At 33.2% G+C, this 19,932-nt stretch overlaps 3 protein-coding genes across 6 annotated transcripts; 2 read left to right on the forward strand and 1 right to left on the reverse strand.

Moving 5' to 3' along the window:
* The first annotated feature begins 3,012 nt into the window (after positions 1-3,012).
* LOC112512719 lies at positions 3,013-5,357 on the forward strand. The gene is made up of 9 exons (XM_025118870.1): positions 3,013-3,399; positions 3,448-3,869; positions 3,945-3,990; positions 4,099-4,191; positions 4,308-4,427; positions 4,557-4,655; positions 4,789-4,848; positions 4,930-5,024; positions 5,134-5,357. Exons 1-9 carry the CDS (start codon positions 3,013-3,015, stop codon positions 5,210-5,212), a joined length of 1,401 nt encoding a protein of 466 aa, XP_024974638.1. The 3' UTR covers positions 5,213-5,357.
* Positions 5,358-6,040: 683 nt separating this feature from the next.
* Positions 6,041-8,161, reverse strand: LOC112506433 (H/ACA ribonucleoprotein complex subunit 4-like). 4 transcript variants are annotated; one of them, XM_025110755.1, is made up of 2 exons: positions 6,491-8,161; positions 6,041-6,409 (listed from the first exon to the last, which is right to left on the reverse strand). In XM_025110755.1, exons 1-2 carry the CDS (start codon positions 8,073-8,075, stop codon positions 6,210-6,212), a joined length of 1,785 nt encoding a protein of 594 aa, XP_024966523.1. In that variant the 5' UTR covers positions 8,076-8,161; the 3' UTR covers positions 6,041-6,209. The 4 variants fall into 4 exon arrangements, with proteins under 4 accessions (XP_024966523.1, XP_024966442.1, XP_024966362.1 ...); XM_025110674.1 differs by having other exon boundaries at positions 6,041-6,376; positions 6,458-8,161; XM_025110594.1 differs by having other exon boundaries at positions 6,041-6,364; positions 6,446-8,161.
* A 5,049-nt stretch (positions 8,162-13,210) lies between these two features.
* Positions 13,211-15,405, forward strand: LOC112518122 (40S ribosomal protein S19-1-like). Its single transcript, XM_025125703.1, has 4 exons — positions 13,211-13,388; positions 14,572-14,662; positions 14,750-14,933; positions 15,119-15,405. The coding sequence occupies exons 1-4, from the start codon at positions 13,305-13,307 to the stop codon at positions 15,189-15,191; spliced, it is 432 nt and encodes a 143-aa protein (XP_024981471.1). The 5' UTR covers positions 13,211-13,304; the 3' UTR covers positions 15,192-15,405.
* The last annotated feature ends 4,527 nt before the right edge of the window (positions 15,406-19,932 follow it).

The raw sequence follows: 19,932 nt of genomic DNA on the forward strand, positions 1-19,932 counted from the left end.
GAAACATTTAAAAATAAAGGACGTAAAGTAAATTAATTAATTAATTATAAGGGTATAAAGTGTAAATTTAAAATTATAATTTTTAAAAAATCGATTATGAGAGTGTGAGTGTATGTGAGGAGAGGAGGTGGTGAAAAAGTGAAAAAGTGAGTATAAAGGGTATTTTAGTCATTTAGAATTTTAAGACTTTAAGACTTTTGTTAAATTTGCTTTATAAAATAGTATAGATAATAATCACGAGTAGTGTTAAATTGGTTTGAGTTTGTATTTTAAATGTCTGAAAGTCACAAGTCCAAATCCAATGAACAACTGAGGTTCAAAAATTTGGACTACGCATGAAATGGATGATCGTCATGTAATTAGTCAGCTTGCATAACGGGAAATATTAGTTTTATTTTGAAACACAACATCAACAAAAATTACTTTATTTTTGAGGTAGAAAGTAGAGTAGTTGGTATCATCTATTCATTTAATAGTATCTTCAACAATTATATCATAATATTTTTTTTTAAATAAAATGTCAAAAGTTACAAACTCTTAATAAATTACCTTTTTTTTATTAGCATTAGTATTTAACCCGCTATGCGAGCCGACTAATCTCGAGACGACCAACTGCTTTGCGGGTAATTCGAAGTCACCACATTTGAACATCCGTTGTCACAAAATGATTTTTGTTTCTACTTAGATTTTACTACAATAGCTACTTTATTATAGTATTTATATCATTAACTATATTATTAAATATTTAAATACATATAATAAAATATTATGTTGACTCTTTTAAACACTTAATTTCTTTGTCTTTTATTGATAAAAAATAATTAAATATTATTTATCTCTTATAAATAATAAGTTTTTATAAATTTTTAAATTTGGAGATTTTCACGCTTTATTTCTTCTTTTCTCTATTTTAATATACATTATAACATAGATGTTGAAGCAAAAATATGTCATAAATCTTCAAAATATCTATTTCAGCCCTATTGTTGGAGATGTTCTTAGGGGTCGTTTACCAAACGCTTACTCGGGTAAGTGCTTATTAATTCATATTACCTCATTGGATGAATATGGTATGGACCAAAAATCTTACCTGGTAAGAGTGAGACAAGAACCAATAGTCTTACCCGGTAAGTGAGTGCGACGACTCTTACCATGGTAAGCACTTACTGGTTAAATTGTTGAATGCGATGTCGTTTTGGTGGACTAAAATCTTACCCGGTAAGTATATAATAGTGTTAAATTTTATTGGTAAACACTTATCAGGTAGGTATTTAGTAAACGGCCCCTTAATCAACATCTTACATAAGTATGTGATGTTAGATAAGATTAATTATCGTAAATACCATTTATTATTATTTAACTATCTTTTATTTAAAGTTTATATATGTTTCAATCTCACATTTTGTAATTCACGATGTAGAAACAAAAACAAAATACGTCTGTTACGATTTATAAATAACTACGTAATTAAAGATTCGTTAAAGTAACTAACTTACAAATGTCCTATTTCGGTTTGTAATAAATTAGAAGTGTACTCGCACAATACGGCGATATATATCTCGATTTTAATGTTTCGTTTTATTTTATTTTTTGTTTCAGTTGATGTTATAGTACAGTTTTATGTGGTTTTGACAAAACAATAATGTTTTTATTTTTGAATAAAATACAAATATAAATATATCATAAAAAACTGAAAAAAAATATTGATATTAGTACGAAACTAATTTTTTTTGTTTAATAATATATTCTTTTATAAAGATAATAATCAAGTATTATGTTAGAACTTAATAATTATCATAATTATATTTTAGACTTTTTATATTTAAAATGAAATGTTTATCATCTATTTGATTATGTTTATCTGCAGTTAGTTACACGAATTCAAATATGAAGCTTTAATAAGTTATATTTACGCATAATTTACTTGTAATATTGAATTTTAAGTAATATGCATCAATAAACAATACTTCATGCATAAAAATGGTTTTTAAAAGTTTTTTGTCAAATGTTTTATAGTACTAGAAGGGTACCTGCGCAATGCAGCAAAATACATCTTAATTTTAATGTTTTATTTTATTCTTTGTTTTTGTCGATGTTATAATACGATTTTATATGTTTAAAAAAAACAATAATGATTTTATTTTTGAATAAAATATAAATTTGAAGATATCATAAAAATTTAAAAAAATAATATCAATGTTAATACTAAATCAACTATTTAAAAGTTCTTATTTTTATGCAATTTCTTTAAAAAAATTATTATAATTTAATTTAAGTTTATTAATGAAATAATTTATTTTTGATTTGATAATATAACATTTTATAAAGATAATAATTAAATATTATGTTAGAAATTATCATAATTATATTTTATATTTTTTATATTTAAAATGAAATGTTTATCTTGTATTTGATTATGTTTATCTGCAGTTAGTTACACGAATTCAAATATTGAGCTTTAATAAGTTGTACTTATGCACAATCTACTTGTAATCTTGAGTTTGAAGTGACATATATTAATAAACAGTACTTTATACATAAAAAATTGTTTTTAAATTTTTTTATTAAATATTTTATAATATAGTATCGATAATATAAATAAATATATCATAATATTTACTATAAAAATCATAACTTCGATAAATCATGATCGGTTTTGATACAGTATTAATTAATTTACATGTCTATTTTTTTAGTTTGATAAATTTTAGCTTTGACCCGAATTAAACCAACCGAGCAGATTTTACAATCAAATCCAATTAATGACCAAACCGACCCGGTTCGGCCTGATCCATCTGACTGATTTCCGCTAATCAGATCCGAGCATATCAGTAAACCTCAAATTAAGGAAAACTAGCCGTTATAAAGAGCGCCCTTCCAAACGTTCATATTGTTCTTATATTCCTTCGTCCCGATCATTCGTGATCGTCCAGCCAACCAAACCCCAGCATTTGCCTTTCTTTCTTTCTCGCCCTGCAACTAACACTTTCCCATTTTCCGGCAACGTTTATGATGGAAATGAAAGGGGATATCGCCGGAGCAGTGACACTGACACCGTCTAAGTCAAAACTCTCACGTAAGTCGAAGCGGCCGGAGAATGTCAACCCTAATGTAAACAGTCCTAATCCGAAGGTTTTAAAGTCTCCAGCACTCAAATCGGCGTCTAAAAGTCAGAAGTCGTCGTTGAAGAAACCGAATCCAGTTACGTCACCTTCTCCGATTCCGAGGAACAAGATTAGGGAGAGGAAATTTGTAGTGGCAAAGAAGAATTCGAAGGGAGGGAAACCTAAAACCCCAGCATCCGTCAATTGTAAGTGTAAAGCTAGTGTTAACCCTAAAAAGTGTTTGTGTGTTGCTTATGAGACTCTTAGGGCTTCTCAAGATGAGTTCTTTAAGATTGTGAGTGCAAACCCTAGTTCATCTCGTAGTGAAATTGAAGAAGATGAGGATGAGGAACAGAAGAAAACCCTGACTGAAAACCCTAATTTGATGAGCGAATTTGAAGGAAAATTAAGCGAAGGTGAGATCGTTGAGGCATATGATGAAAAAGTTAGTGCACATGTCAAGCGAAGGGATAAATTGTTAGAAGTAGCAAGACAGAGCATTCCTAAATGTGGAAGAGTGATGCATCTTGTGAAGGCATTTGAGAATGCTCTCACGTTACCCAAATCGAACACCGAAACCGAGAATGAAGAACAGAATAAGGATCTTGAAGAGGAGACAAGAAAGGTTTTGAAATGGGAATTGCCTGGATTGAGACCCAGGGCTCCTGTGACTGAATTTTCTTCTCCAGATCTTTTCCTAACACCCGAGAGCTTGGGATTGGATTCACGAATTTCTTCTTGTTCATCGGGTAGCAGCCACGGAAGGTTGGTAATCTTGAACTTAACTAATTTCTGTTGCTGTTCTTTAGAATTGGATCTGAACGGTTTGTTATTCTTCAGCATTTCAAACAGAAACTCTGGTGGTGGGAGGCATAGCAGAAGAAGTGTATGTGCCAATTCTCTTATGGTTACTCCAAACTGAAAATATGCTATGTTTTCTCTATGATGATTAGGAAATTCAGTTTTAACATCAATTTTGTTGTTAATCATGTAGAGTTCCGAATCCACTGCAACTTTTGGCGGTAGCCGAGGGAAGAGAAGGACGCTTAAGGCTACTCCTCAACAACCCTTCAAGCTCAAAACCGAGGTCAGCATTATGATAACTTAATAAGATATTCCCAAGTATATGAAACTTAGGATAGCTATTCTCTCTAAAGGGTATACTTTGCATACTCACTATACTGCTATATTACTTGTATGCAGCAAAGAGGAAGATCCAAGCAAGAAGAGTTCATGAGAAAAGTACAAGAGATGATGATTGAGCAGGAAAAGCAGAGGATTCCTGTTGCCCAGGGTCTCCCATGGACAACAGATGAACCACAGGTGTGAGCTTTTTTTACAACATCATGTTCTCACTTTGATATATATCAAAGCTTTTTTAGAAGTAAATTATTCAAGATTGTATCATTGACAAGAATTATGGTTGATGATTGTTGGATCGAGTAATTTCAGTGTTTGGCAAGACCTCCGGTTAAAGAGAGTACTCGGCCGGTTGATGTGGTGCTACATAGCAACACGAGAGCCGTGGAGCGTGCTGACTTTGACAATCAGGTATTCCCACTTGTGCTTACATTTTTAATCAGGTATTTTCTTTCTTTTATTGACCGTCTCAAAAACCTGCAGCTAAGGATATGAATTACATTTCCTTCTGACTGATGTTTTGCTGGATTGATATATATGGCAGGTGCAAGAAAAGCTCTCATTCATCGAGCAATTCAAACTGGAAAGAGAAAGACAAGAAAAGGTAGAACTCGGGAGATGATTGATGTAGGTGTCATGCAGTCTTTTTGAACGATGTCTTACTTATCTTGCTCTTGTTGTGTAGTTAGCAGAAGAGGAAGAATTAAGGAGGTTGAGGAAGGTGCTCGTGCCAAAGGCTCAACCTATGCCCTATTTCGACAAGCCTTTCATCCCAAAAAGGTATCTTATACCTTCCTTTAGCGTTTTTCCAGAAGATAATCCGTTCTTTGCCGTGTTTGTTTGGGGATAAAAAGTTGAATAAAATGGTTTAAAATCTGTGTTTTTGTAGGTCAGAAAAGCAACCAACGTTGCCCAAAGAGCCAAAGTTTCACAACCCTCAGCATAAGAAGATGTTTGTTGGTCATTAGAGACTTGTATACTTTGGGTGTGTATATGGTGCAATTATTCTGGTTGCAATTTTGGGTCCAAGATATGTCAATTCTTTAACTTTAATTTATGTTTGATAAATTCTTGCTATTGGTTCTATTTGTTTGACCTTTCAAACGGTGGGAAGAACAATTGTATTTGGTTTTAGTTATTTGATTTGTTATTGTACTTGTTAAATTCAAAAAATTGAGAACCAAATAACTCCGAGAAAAACCAACACAGTGCACAAAGTTACTAGGTTAGATTGTTCAAATGTCTTTATATTGGTCAACCTAATCAGAATAGTCTGTAACTCTCATTCCCAAACAAACAAAATCACCAAACGGTACCTCTCATCCCCTTTATGATTCCATTAACTCAAAGGAACTTTAGTCAAATGACCAACGTACTAAGGAAAAATTGGGACCAAGTCGATGTTATTCATCGTGCAATCGCAACATAAGACCAAGTAAATGTTTGACAAATGAAAACACGTTCACACTGCTCATCTTTTGATGCAATGGTGTTTGATCAACTATTATATACAGTTATAAATTACAGAATCGACTAAGGTCATCGCTCTAATGAAATAGTACTCAGCGTTTTAGTTAAGTTTATTTCAATTTGCAATGTGCAATCACATGGTAAACAAGAATTTCTTTTGTTCAAAACTAAAGCAAGCGACAAATATGAAAATAAGAGCTTCTGTACATCGTTATTTTAGTAACAACGTAACATCAACATACCACCAATATGCCTTGAAACAAGGATCCTACAACATATCAAAACTGTAGGGCACAGAAAAATTCAAGTTTAATGCCACCAAAATCCATAAAAACATCTAAAAGATACATAGCAATTAATGGGAAAAAACAACAGGTAAAGAGCTCAGAATTCAACTCTAATAGGCAAAGGATACCAAAAATTGGCTATCTCATGAAAGGCAATGAGTTCAAGTGCTTCAAAGTTCCATTTGGGATTCTTGCAGCCATCTTATATCTACTCTTCTTCAGCATCCTTCTTCTTCTTTTTCTTCCTCTCCTTTTTCTTTTCGCTTTTGCTTGCATCATCATCACTTGCAGCAGCTAAGGGAGTAGAAGGGGCATCACCATTTTCGGCATCTTTATCCTTCTTTTTCTTCTTCTTCTTTTCAGATTTATCATCATCTCCATTCTCATGCTTGCTAACAGCTCCATCACCCTCTTTCTTCTTCTTTTTCTTCTTCTTCTTTTCAGATTTATCATCATCTCCATTCTCATGCTTGCTAACAGCTCCATCACCCTCTTTCTTCTTCTTTTTCTTCTTCTTCTCTGTAGTATCACCTTCCACCTCTTCCCCATCCTTGTCCTTCGCTTTAGGAGTCTCTTCTGCTTCAGTTCCAGCCTTCTTTTTCTTGGAAGCTATTGGTGTATCTGCAACATCGGCATCTTCCAATTTCCTTTTACGCCCTTCATCACCATCTTCATTATCCTTGTGTTTCTTCTTCTTTTTCTTCTCACTGTCAACTTTCACAGTCTCAATAACTTTCAAAGTCTCAGTAACTTCCACAGTTTGCTCGGTTGCAGGAGCAGCAGCAAGACTGGCAACCATTGAATCCCCACCTGTAGGAAGAACAACATTCCTCATCCACTCAGATGGAGTTTTGTCATTCGGTTTTCCATGCTTGCTCAACTTCCCTTCGGTAATCAGCTTCTTCTTCATCGAAGCTGTGGGACCCAACCCCCATTTCCTTGGGTAAGTATCTCGGTCCATCACCACCCTCTTGATCTTCGCCACAACCCCATGATCACAAGTGGCCATCACAGCAGTAGTCATCTCTGCTATACCTAAAGCTATTGCCTCCCCCTTTGTAGTCATCAACACCACTTCCTCTCCATTCTCGATATCATTTTCAAACCTCAATAACCCTGGAATCATCAACTTAGCACCATAACAGATAGCATTAACAGCAGAATCCTTCACCACTAACCTCTTATAACTAGTTAACAACACCTCCAATGGCATAATCACCCGTCTAAGATACGTCTCATCCCTGTAATTATCATAAACCCATTGTGCATCCATAACATCATGCATAGTTATCATGTTATCTTTCTCACCCATAATCCCAGATCTAACCCTCCTCAACTCCTGCATATGCCCACCAACACCTAAAATTAATCCCAAATGAACACACAGAGTCCTTACATAGGTACCAGCCTCACAAGAAATCCAAAACACAACCAAATGCTTCTCAGCATCATACTCCAACAGCTTACTCTCATAAATAGTCCTAATTCGAAGCTGCCTCTTAACAGCAGAAATCAAAGGAGGCCTTTGAAAAACGGCCCCCGTCAATGTCTCCAGTGCCCGAGCCACTTTCGCAACATCAGGCACGGCAGAATGGAGACGAGCTACACAAACATACTCTTTTCCAGCACCCTGTTGAGATTTAACTAAACGTGTGGCTCTATCAATGCAGACAATTAAATTTCCAGTGACTTTCGGATCGAGCGTACCGCTGTGGCCCGTTTTCTCGACCCGGAGGATCCGTTTAATCCAAGCTACAACCTCATGGGAACTAGGGTTAGCAGGTTTATCGAGGTTAATAACACCATACCTGATGTATTCAGCCAGAGGGCGCTTCAGAGGGGAGTAACCGGATGGAAGAGGAGTGTAGTGGCCCGTTCGTACATTCAGTCGGTCGTAGTTCTTAAGAAGAATCGGCCATTCAGATGTATCAATAGGTGGTGTGAAGCTCTGTGGCTTGATCAGGTAATCGGCGGCTGCGGTGGCACTATCTGGTATTTCATTGGCGGCCTCGGTATCTTTCGACTTGCTCTTCTTTTTCTTCTTATCAGAACGGATGAGCTCAACCTCTGACATGGTCGCTCTTGTCGACGTCGGTGGACGAAGGAGCTCGCCGGAATGTGATGAAGAGTGAAGTGTGGCTAGGGTTTTGGGAAAGGTGGAAATGGGTTTAGGGTTTTGAGGTATTTTAACAAGGTGTGTGAACTTTATATGGGAATTTTATTTTCGAAAAATTTAATAAATGATTTTTTTATTTTTTTATTAATTAATAATTACATTTATATTTTTTTCATAAACAGAACAACAAAATTACTTATTTTGATCGACTTTTTAACCCTTTCGATTAATCGTTTTCTTGTTTATAGTCTTTATGTTTCATCATATCAGACATAAAAATATCAAAATTGTTTTTTACTCGAGATCCAAGATCTTTGGTTGTCTCAATTCCATTGATAATTGTTGTTAGTTGCCATCATCGATTCATATATTTTTTTAAGTATATAATATTTATATACGGCAAATGCAACAAATAAACTCACACGCTCTCCTCACATTTGGTGAGGTTTGAACACCTCTAATCTCTTACGAGGTTAGAGACTACGATACTGATAGGTCAAATACTCTTTGGTAATTCATATAGTCTTGTTGTTGATGAGCCATTCATCTTGTTAGATCAGGGTTTTTCAATTTTTGGATTTCATTTACTTGTTCTATTTCATTCCAGTTACGTCATATAAAAAACCAAGTGCCACTATTTAGATTGCTACAACATCATTGACTTGTCTAAGTAAATTTGTATTGGCACTTCGCTTTTTCTTTATGAAGGTATGTGACGTATTTCCCTCTCGATGACAATAGAAGATGGTGCTTTTTATTTTTGTAAGTTTGTATTTGATTTCATTTAGATGGAAAGCAAAAATCAAGGTATAATTTAGTTGGATTGTAGTTTAGAATTAATTGCATCTTTTATCTCCGAGAAACATAAGCATGATGCATTTTACCTTTTTTGGAACGTAGACCACTCGCTTGTTGCTTTTGTAACAGTTAATTAACAAATGTTGCAAACTCGTAGTCTGTCATCGTTTATTAGAGGGTTATTTCGCGCTCTTGAGTTAAAAGGGCTTAAGACTGTTATTTCCCAGGAGATTATACAGGTTATATGTGCATTTAATGATGGTTGGTATTGGTTTCTGATAAAGATTTTGTGCATAACGGCATAATAAAAGTCGTCAAACTCAAATGACGCGTTTACTCTTCCATATTAAAGTTTCATATGTGTTCTGCTTTTATGTCAATGTGCATTGCACGAATACATTTATAGTGATTTATAAAATAGTATGTGTGTGTATGTTAAAAATGTCATATTTAATTTGCTGGACAAAACCTTCAAAATTCATGGTTGCCCTTGGTAACATAGTACTTTTTAACATGCCCGTCTAAGGCCTTGATCATTATTTTTTCATAGTAGCATTTCCGCTTGTGCTAATGTGTAATCGAGTTCTTTTAATGACGATAATGAAACTTCAAAAGATACACATGCATGCTAATATGATGTAGATTCGATTATCTGTGAGGATGATTGTGGTAAATAGTCCTATTGAAACGTTTATATTACATGAAAAAATTCATCATATGCAATAGCAATTGTTAAATGACGTTAAAGTATTTAGGAGGCGTTTGGGATTGCTTATTTTAGATTTTATTTGACTTATTTCAGTCCGACACTAGTGATAAGCTAAATGCTAGTGTTTGGATTAGAAAAAATAAAACTACTTATACCGGTGTCAAACCGGTAATAAGCAGTTTTTAATAAGTTAAACATTCATGACTTATGAAAAACTGTTTAATACCAATTTACCATTTTAATCATATTTTATTAATGTTTGTTAATTATTAATCGTATTGATTAAATCACTGATATAATTTTTACTTTACACATGATATGACATTTAAATGATATGATCATTTTTAAATGTCATATCATGTACCAGTCTCACGGAATGCTATATAGACAATTAGTCATGTTGTGTTCAATCCAATCAAACTACGTTGTATCTAATTCATGTACACATGGGATTCAGGTCTGCATATATTTGCTCATTCCATGAGTTATTACAGTAATAATAACAAAATGACAATTTTATGTTCTTAAGAATAAACAGTTTTTATTCATGATTATCAACTCCCAATACCGAAACAAAATTTTGGGGTATAGATAGTTTCCACTCATTGCAACTGAAAGATAAGCATTACCCCATATATAATAAAATTCGTTCCACAAGATCAATTACCTTGGGGATATACCAAAGAGCCTTTGGCCTAGCGACATGTGAGTCTTTAGCCTTCTAGAAGGTTAGGGGTCCAAACCCCATAAAAGATGAGAAAGATGTGTGGGTTTATTTGTCGTATATAAATATGACATACTTAAAAAATACCTCGAAGACATGAATTGAGTGAGAGCAGGTCCTAGTTAGACAAGTTGGTCCATTTTCCCATGTAGTTCGTCGGTCAACCTAATCATCCACCAAGAAGTGCAATTCTTAAACACAAGGATGACGATAAAGAGGAAATGATTCAAATTTAAGAGAAAAAAAGTCCAATTACTGTCAACCGTGTTGTTTTGTGATGTTAAAAAATCGAACATTGGTATAAAATAATTAATTGTAACAAAATTATTAACTTGTTTGATTTTACATCTACACTATAATCAATTTTATCATAGCAATTTATATTTATTTCTTAAAATCGGATTATTTTAATACTAAATAATAAAAAATGAATTTACCAAGTATTATAAAAGAAAATGACACCGTTCCAATATAACATCATCATTGGGTTCTTTTTATAAATGACAAAATTAATAAGTTAAATAGCAACATATTCTTAAAATTTGTCAAAAATATATTTAATTATCTTTAAATTGATTCATCAAAATTTAAAATTTGAAACAACTGAAATGGATAATACCATGAAGGGGTGTTTGGTTCAGTCAGAAACATGAAAATGAGAATAAAAATGAACTGACAGAGAATGAAAATAAAAATGAATTTACATTCCCCCAGTTTAACCTAGGGGTGATAACGAGTCAGATTGAGTTGAGTTCAAGTTCAACCCATTATTAAACAGTTTGAAAATCTCAATCAACCCAACCTGTTACCTAAATGAGCTGACAACGGATTGACCTGTTTATGATTTTCTTAAGTCAACCTGTTAAAATAAATTGGTTAAACTTGGGTTGACCCATTTATTTATAAAATTTTAAATAAAAAAGGATCAGACTATTAATTTTTTTTTAAATAAAACACAACACAACCACAAATACAAATAAACTGTTCAAATTTTGAATAAAACACAAACACAACCAAATATATTGTTCAAAATAAATTGAAAATTTTAAAATTTAAGTAACTCGACTTCCACTTTCACCAACCCCAAGTTCACTATCGGTATTACTTTGATCATTTGTTTTCTTTTGAAGAGTTGGATTGAGTTTTAGAGGCAATAATGGAGTAATGGACTAAAGGGTTTTCTTAGTGTTTCATAATGATTAACGGAGACGATTGAAATTTGGACTTTCATCTCACGACGGTTAGATTTTTAATTAAAAATAAAACAAAATTAAAAATTAAAATATTAGATATAATATTAAAAATAAAATATAATTATATAATATTTTAAATGAATTGAAAACGGTTTCTAAGTGGTTCGAAAAATTCAATCAAACCCATTTATTTAAATGAGTTAGACGGATTGACCCATTTATTTAAATGGATTGAAAATCTCAACCCAACCTTCTAGTTTTAAGTTGCATAGGGATTGAGTTAGCGGGTTGAGTAATTTTTTGTCACCCCTAGTTTAACCGGAAATCAAAATTTGGGCTTCTGAAAGAATCAATGAACCCATTATCTATTCTATACTATCTTATTAAGCAAATTTAGCAAATGTCTTAAAGTCTTAAAATTCTAAATGACCAAAATATCCTTTATACTCACTTTTTCACTTCTTCATCTCCTCACATACATTCACCCTCTCACAACAGATTTTTTTAAAATTATAATTTTAAATTTACACTTTATACCCCTATAATTAATTAATTAATTTACTTTACGTCATTTACTTTTAAATGTTCCATTTTAAATCTTTATCAAATTAACATACATAATCGTATATCAATTAAAACATGTTTAAAAAATACATTTTTATTTTAACAGGTTACACTATTATAATCGTCTCGTTAATACCTTCGAAATTAGTCTAATATTAAATAGTTTTTTACTTAATTATATTATTATATATTATATATACTATGAAAAAATATTTTTAATATTTACGATTTATACTTTTATAGTTATTTATTTATTTATATATACTATATATTTTGGGGTTAGGCTGTCCAAATTGCATTGTATAATATGTTTTGAATTAATATGTTCTTGGGTTTTTTTTTGAAATATATATATACATGTATTAATTCAACCTTAATCTGAGTTTCTGAACAAGAAATAGGTAAAAAGTTGAAATTTCATTCTAAAACCCATTTTTTTTTTATCTTTTTCATGGCTTATGATATGTCAAATTTGTAGTTTTCTTTATTGATTTTGAGTGTTTATTTTAAAACTCAAGTTTCTTAGTTCTTTGCTCTTGGTGTAAATCAAATACATTTGTGAAGTCGTTTAAATATATTGGATTTTAAACTTTCATCCAATTTTTTTCATCGATAGTCTGTAATTGGAACCATAACTCTTATTTATTCAAATTTATTAATATGTAAAGACCAAGTGTAACATATATCATCGTTAAATCTTATCTTATAAAACTAGTGGAACTTCAAAATTGTTAAAATTCATGGCTCCCGTCGCATTGTGCAGGTACACAACTAGTATTATATAAAACCAAACCATTTTTATTTTCATTCTTATTGATTATTGTCTAATACTTCTAACCAAACACATCCGAACTTATTTTTAAGTTTTCCACCATTTTTAAATTTTACGTGTCAGCAATAAAATATAATATAAATTACTCATTTTCAGGCTTAATGGTTTTTAAATTATTTTATTGGCTTCCTGAGTTTATGTTACAGCCCAAGCCAAGGGGGTATTTCTGGGCCATAGACCTAAGCGTTTGGACTTTCAGAAATAAGACCAATATATGTCGGCCCAAATGTGGATTGCTAATCGTTATTCATTCAAATTAGACCTATCCAGTCCATCGACACGTTGAGGTAAACCCTAGCTAGTGATCTCCGGCACAGGGTTCATCGCCGTCTTTTTGCTGTAAAAAACGTCAATCGCTGCAACGACAATGGCGACTGCGAGAACTGTGAAGGATGTATCGCCTCATGATTTCGTCAAGGCTTATGCCGCTCACCTCAAAAGATCCGGCAAGGTAAAACATTCCCCCTGGGTTCATTTGATTGAGTTCTGATTGAAATGTTCAGTGGTTTAACTTACACCGATGGTGGACTGTTTACCTTGCTAGGTGCTATAATATGTGCATTAAATTTGATTTCAATCTTTTCGTTTTTAGTTTTCGTATTGGATGCACCATAAATCATAGCTCTAGAGACTGGCATCTATATAGAGGTCTGGATACTTTATTGATAAATGTATGCTATGCTAACTATATCACAAACGAAATTCACTTTAGGCAGTCAATTAGTGGAATTCTGGAATCATAGATTGTATAAACTACGGCTGTTCACTTTTGATTTGATCAAAATGTTCTTTATTTTGAATGGGCAAGTAATTAGATTGTTAGTTGTGATTTTTTGGTATAGTTACATTAAGAGAATATTATATTCTAGGATGTTAGTTGGTGTGAAGTTATTACTTTATCAAGGTGGCATGTTGATCTTTTAAGTTGCTGTAGTCTCTATTTGGACATTAATTCTTGTGATAATCATCTATGGCTACATCCACTTGTTTTTTTTAATGGTTTTACATACCTGGGATTGTGGTGCTGATATGTGATATTATTATCATACTGCAACTTTTGCAAAATAGTTTGGTGTTCAAATGGAGGCTCACAGTAGATACATCCTAATACTGTATTGTAGAAACTTCATGGTACTGCCAGACTTTTAAATATCATCAGCATCTTTACTTTACCTGGTAAGTCGGACAATTATATTTGCCGAGTTATTTGTATCTGTTTGTCCACAGGAAAGTTTTCTTTTTCCAATGTCAACCGGGCGTGATCTTGCTTAAATATGGATATTTTGGAATTACTTTCATTCATGATCCAATGGGATTTTAAGTCTGGTTTTTATTTTTGTGTCGGGATTGCTATGGCTAGTTCTGGTCGTAAATTGTTTGTTTGGTTTAGTGAATGCACTTTGTAGTACATATCACGTCAACTGTTGCTTGCACCTATCTAGCATTATGCACTGTTTATAATATCTGCAGAACTCACAACCTGGAGGCACATTGTGCTAAAACTTGGTGAGAAACAATTATATGAACTTACGTCAAATTATCATAACACCAAGACATCATACAAGTTTACTGCATAAGACTTTTGTATGCTGTTCAAAATTTAGAAGTAATTCTTGCTTCTGTATTGTGCATAGATGGAGCTTCCTGAATGGACTGATATAGTGAAGACTGCCACTTTCAAGGAACTTGCTCCCTATGACCCAGATTGGTATTATATCAGAGCTGGTAAGGGATCTCCGTTTTTTTTGGTTCAACCCTAATTATATAGAGAAATATAATTGAAAAAATCAAGCCTGAATTCTGCACTTTCAGCTTCCATTGTTAGGAAAATATACTTGAGGGGAGGTCTTGGTGTTGGTGCATTCCAGAGGATCTATGGTGGGCATAAGAGAAACGGAAGCAGTCCGCCACATTTTTGCAGAAGCAGTGGCGGTCTTGTTCGTCACATTCTTCAACAGTTGGAAACCATGAAAATTATCGAAATGGACACAAAGGGGTGAGCTTCTTTATCTTCTATTAACATGCACCATTTCGTATGACAAATTTCCTTCTTGTTCTCAAATACCAACCAACAACATTCAAGGTGTCGTTTGTGTAACACCATCAACTCTGAAGATGCCATTATAGCATTTTTCTGCACAAATTTTACTGATCTTTCCCTTTTCTTAATGTATGTTTCAGAGGCAGAAGGATAACTTCTAATGGGCGAAGAGACCTTGATCAAGTTGCAGGACGAATTGTACTTGCACCTTGAAACTCTGAATGGCTGGAGATGATATTTAGCTAGGTTTTTTGGTCAAACGGCTTTGCTTTTGATTGTGAGTCCCTGTGTTTTAGTTCTATTTTTGACCGAGGTGAATCTTTGAGTTGCTTTAGATCTTGTTGATGGTAGACTTGCATTTCAAAATTGGAGAGTTTCTTCGTTAAATTTATAATCGGAGTATATGATTCGAGGCGTTCTTTTTGTTTTGCCATCGTCATCATCACCTGAGATGCAAAAGTTTGAAGTAGGGGTGTAATGATCCGAGTCGAGTTCGAGTATCAATATACTACTCTTGGACTAGATAGCCATTTCCCAGGCTCGAGCCTGACCCGAAAACTCGAGTAGTGCTCGAGTTTGAATCAAGCCTACTCTAGTAGAGTTGTCTCGTTTCATCTGCAGCCCAGGCGTCATTCCAATTCGGGCCGGACTCCAAGAATAATTGACTAGGATGTTGGTGGTTGGGTTGGCTAGGGGATGGCGTTGGGTCTTGCCCGGTGGACCAGCAGGGTCCATCATCAGTTGGGCTGCTCATTTTAGCGTGGTGCGCTAAGGTTTATTTCGTTCGGGCCGATTCAGTGGGTATGGGTCGGTTTAGACCCAGCCGACCGTATTCTTTCATTTTAAACAGCTTTATGAAAATTTCAAAATTAATCCCTGAGGGTTTAGGTTTTGTGTGTTGGTGGTCACACTACTTTAATTTAATTAATTTCTGGAAAATTTCAAATAGCCCCAAAACTATATAAATTTTCATTTTTATATAGGGAAATGCTCAAAAAATTCTAACAAACTTTTTCATTTTGAATGGTTTAGTTCTTAAACTATTTTTTTGAATAGAAAAACTATTAAAAAAAATATTTTTAATGATTAAGTTTCTGAATTATTTATTTGAATGAAAAATGTCATTTCTATCGTGCTTTTAAAAACCGGTTACTTACATCATTTTAACCAAAAGAGAAATACATTAGTTGACTATTAAAAGTTTGATGATTTATTTATTTTAAAAAAATTAGGGTCTTAATCATTTAAAATGTGAGCGTTTAATGATTTTATTTAAAAAATAGTTGAGAGGCTTAATCATTCAAAATGAAAAAAACGTAATAGTTTTTTTAATAAAAAAATAGTTTAAGAACTAAATCATTTTGAAAAATTTCAAATATTCCCAAAACTCTATAAATTTTCATTTTTATTTACTACATTTTAAACTATCATTTGCTTAAAGGTTTTAGATTTTACGTGCTCGATTGGGACTCATCAATAAATGCTTAAAAAACATCCATAGGGAACTCGACCAATTAAATTTGAATATATTACGATACACGTTTAGCATTATTGAGATGGATTCTTCTTAGCATAACGATAATAAACATGTAAGAGGTATTGTCGATAAAAACAACAAGATTTTACTACCGATATATCCATGTCTTGTGTTATATTTTATGTGTTACATTTGTTATTATTTAGTTTTTTTTAGTAAAAGTTTCTCATGATTGTTCATATATCATGATATTTGACTTATATATGTAATATTTGTTGAAATACTGTCCGTATGTATGATCATGAACTTTCATTCGCATGATGATGTATTGTTTACCAAGTCCAACAGAGTGAGAATGAGTTTGTCACCGTGAGTCTGTGATATTCTAACTATAACTGCAATAAGAACAATATAATCAGTTCTCCTTTGAATTTTTAGGTAATTAACCCGTAAAAAAGTGACATATGAGTCATATTTGATATAAGAGATATGCAATTAAACGAGTGATATATATTTGTTGAATTTTCACAACTACGATGCATAAAACAAAAGCATGCTAATTTTTGAGATAAAATTATTGTTTGAATTGCTGTTTAATTATTGACATCAATTTTAAATTTATAGCATGAAAACCATGAACTCCAACCTATAAATCAAGCAGTAATTTTTTAAAATTGTACATACAAAGCAATATATAACAAGTATTACTCGAAAAAGAAAAAGAATTATCTAAAATACACGTAAGATGTTCGTTATCAATCATGTTTTTTTCATTAAATTTGATGAATGTTGTAAAATCATATGATTGTGTTTTTATAACCATGAATACTTAAACCGTGTGATATTTAGAAAAAGCTTATAAAGAAATACATATAAGTGAATTTGAAATGTTAGAAAACTAAATGTTCGAAGATAATTGAACCGTATTAATTTCTATTAATGTCTTGTTTTTTCAACTACTCGTCTACATGGATTGTGACATTTTGTTAAACTTTAAAGGGGTATGGTAGAAAATTTAATCTTCCCTGAGTTTAAATTCAGATGCTATTAACGGTTATTGCAACCATGGAGGTTTACATACGATGACTCCATATCATTTACAATCACTTAGGTGGCGTTTGGTTCACATAATATTTTTGTATGAAATGAAACTTGTTAAAGAAAATTGACTTTGAAGAAATTAGAACGAAATGTTGTCAGGTTTGACCACCTGCTTGGTTGACAGACATTTGAATGGAATATGTCCTTGTGGTTCACAAAATGTAACTTTGTAATTGGAATGAAATATTGATAAATGACCAAAATGTCTTTTTTTTTTTGAAAAAAATAATTTTATTTAAACTAAAAACACTTTAATAAAATAATTTTTTAATATGTAAGACAATATAAATACACAACCCAAATATGACCATAAGCCAAATGACGTTACTAAATAAATGGTGGTGTGACGGTGGTTCAGATCAGTGGTGGTTCGTAGTGGTTCAGATCGATGGTGGTCTGTGGTGGTTCAGATGGAGATGGTCAGCGGTGGTTCTGATGGTTAGTGGTTCACATCGGTGGTTGTTCAATCGTTGGTGGTCAATGGTGATTCAAATTGATGGTAGTTGCTGGTAGTCGGTAGTGGTCCAGATCGACGATGGTTCAGATCGGTGGTTGTTCAAATCGGTGATGGTCAACAGTGCCGATGGTGATTCGGATCGGCGGTGCCAATAGTGATTCAGGTCGGTAGTATTTGCCAGTACTTCAGATCAGTGGTGGTTCGTAGTGGTTCAGATAGACGGTGAATTAGATCGGGCGTGATAGGTGGTGGTTCAGATCAATAGTGGTCGATAGTTGTTCAGATCGATGGTGGTTCAAATTAGTGGTGGTCGGCGGTTGTTTAGATCGGCGGTGGTTCAGATCGGTGGTGGTCGGTGGTGGTTCAGATCGTTGGTGGACGACGGTGGTTCAGATGGCGGTGGTTTAGATCGTTGGTGGACGACGGTGGTTCAGATGGCGGTGGTCGAAGGTGGTCGACGATGATCATATTGAGTTTTATGAGATTATAGTATCTTGGGTTAAGTACATATCTGATATTATGAAAATAGAGAATTTTATTCCATCAAAATATCATGCAGTTGCTAAAAAATGTTAAATTCTTTTATTTGTGAAATTTGTAGGATTTTGAAGATTTATTCCGTGAAAAAAATGAACCAAACGAGGAAATCAAATTTGGTCAATGAAATTCAATATTCCAATTACATCATATTCCAAACGAATCAAACGCTCCCTTAGAAAATTAATCGATTTTTAAAAAACTGGTCCGAAAATTCACAAATATTCAAAAATATATCAGTACAAAATTTTATATCGAAACTATAAGTTTTGAAAATCCATTGTTTAAAATTGGAAGTTATACAAGGAATTGATAATGTATCGTATAACATATGATAATCATAATCCATGGTTGATTGGTATGATTTTTATTATCGGCGAAACCCCGAAAAATTAGAGGTAAATAAGGAGGAGAGAAGGTACGGGAACAAGAACCCTAACCATAGACATCCCCATTCCTAAAGCTCAAAACTTCACTACTCATCACAGGCATTCCGTTCCGGATTTCTTTCCATTCCCGGCGAAGGAATCTTGCTTCTGCGCACGGTAACACCAAGGGTTAGGTCCCTAAACGTACAACTTTTCAGGTAATCAATCGGACAAAGATGATAATGTTTTTCTTTTTTTCGTTCTTGGTTACGGTCGTTTGTTTCAATTTCACTTGGGGTGAATAATGTTTTTGCGTGATTTTGTAATTTGAAAACTTGGGAAGAAGTTTGCCAGACTGAATTTGTTCTTGATTGCAGATGAGCTACTCATTGGATCATAATTCAACTGATTATCGTAAGTTTCACTATGTCTAATCCTCCAGTAGCTTGTTGGTCGGCCTTAGCTTTAACTAGAAGCTGAAAGTTGAATCCACAAGTTCATGTTCTTCTAGTACACAAGATTTGGTAGTTGAAACTTAGTAAGAACTAAGAAGCTGAAAGTTGAAGCCACAGGGTCATATTTTTTGGTTGGAAAAAAATATATACATATGTAAGAACCAAGAAGGTGAAACAGTGGTGCAGGAGTTATTATTATGATTAATGTCTGTATATATGTTTGTATATACACACACATTCATTTTGGAGAAAGTGTAAGATGATACATTTTGAGCATGATGTATGTTTCTCATATTACTTGAAGCAGAATATAATATTCTATTCAAACTGTGCCGCAATTGTTAGGTTGGGTTGATGTGGGAGTGGGAATCCTTGAACAATATCCAGTCCCAGAAAAGGCTTATTTGTTTATTGAACTGACTTCGAGAGGAAAATGTAGCTCCTTTGACTCACAGGAGTGTTATTTGCTGTTGAGAGAGTGAATGCATCTCCCATGCACATTTTGAAACAATATTTATTCTCTATTTAATGAGGTTGGATCTTTTTTTCTGGTTTGCAA

The sequence above is a fragment of the Cynara cardunculus genome, assembly GCF_001531365.2.
Source record: "Cynara cardunculus var. scolymus isolate 2C chromosome LG 1, CcrdV1, whole genome shotgun sequence".
Lineage (NCBI taxonomy): Eukaryota > Viridiplantae > Streptophyta > Magnoliopsida > Asterales > Asteraceae > Cynara > Cynara cardunculus.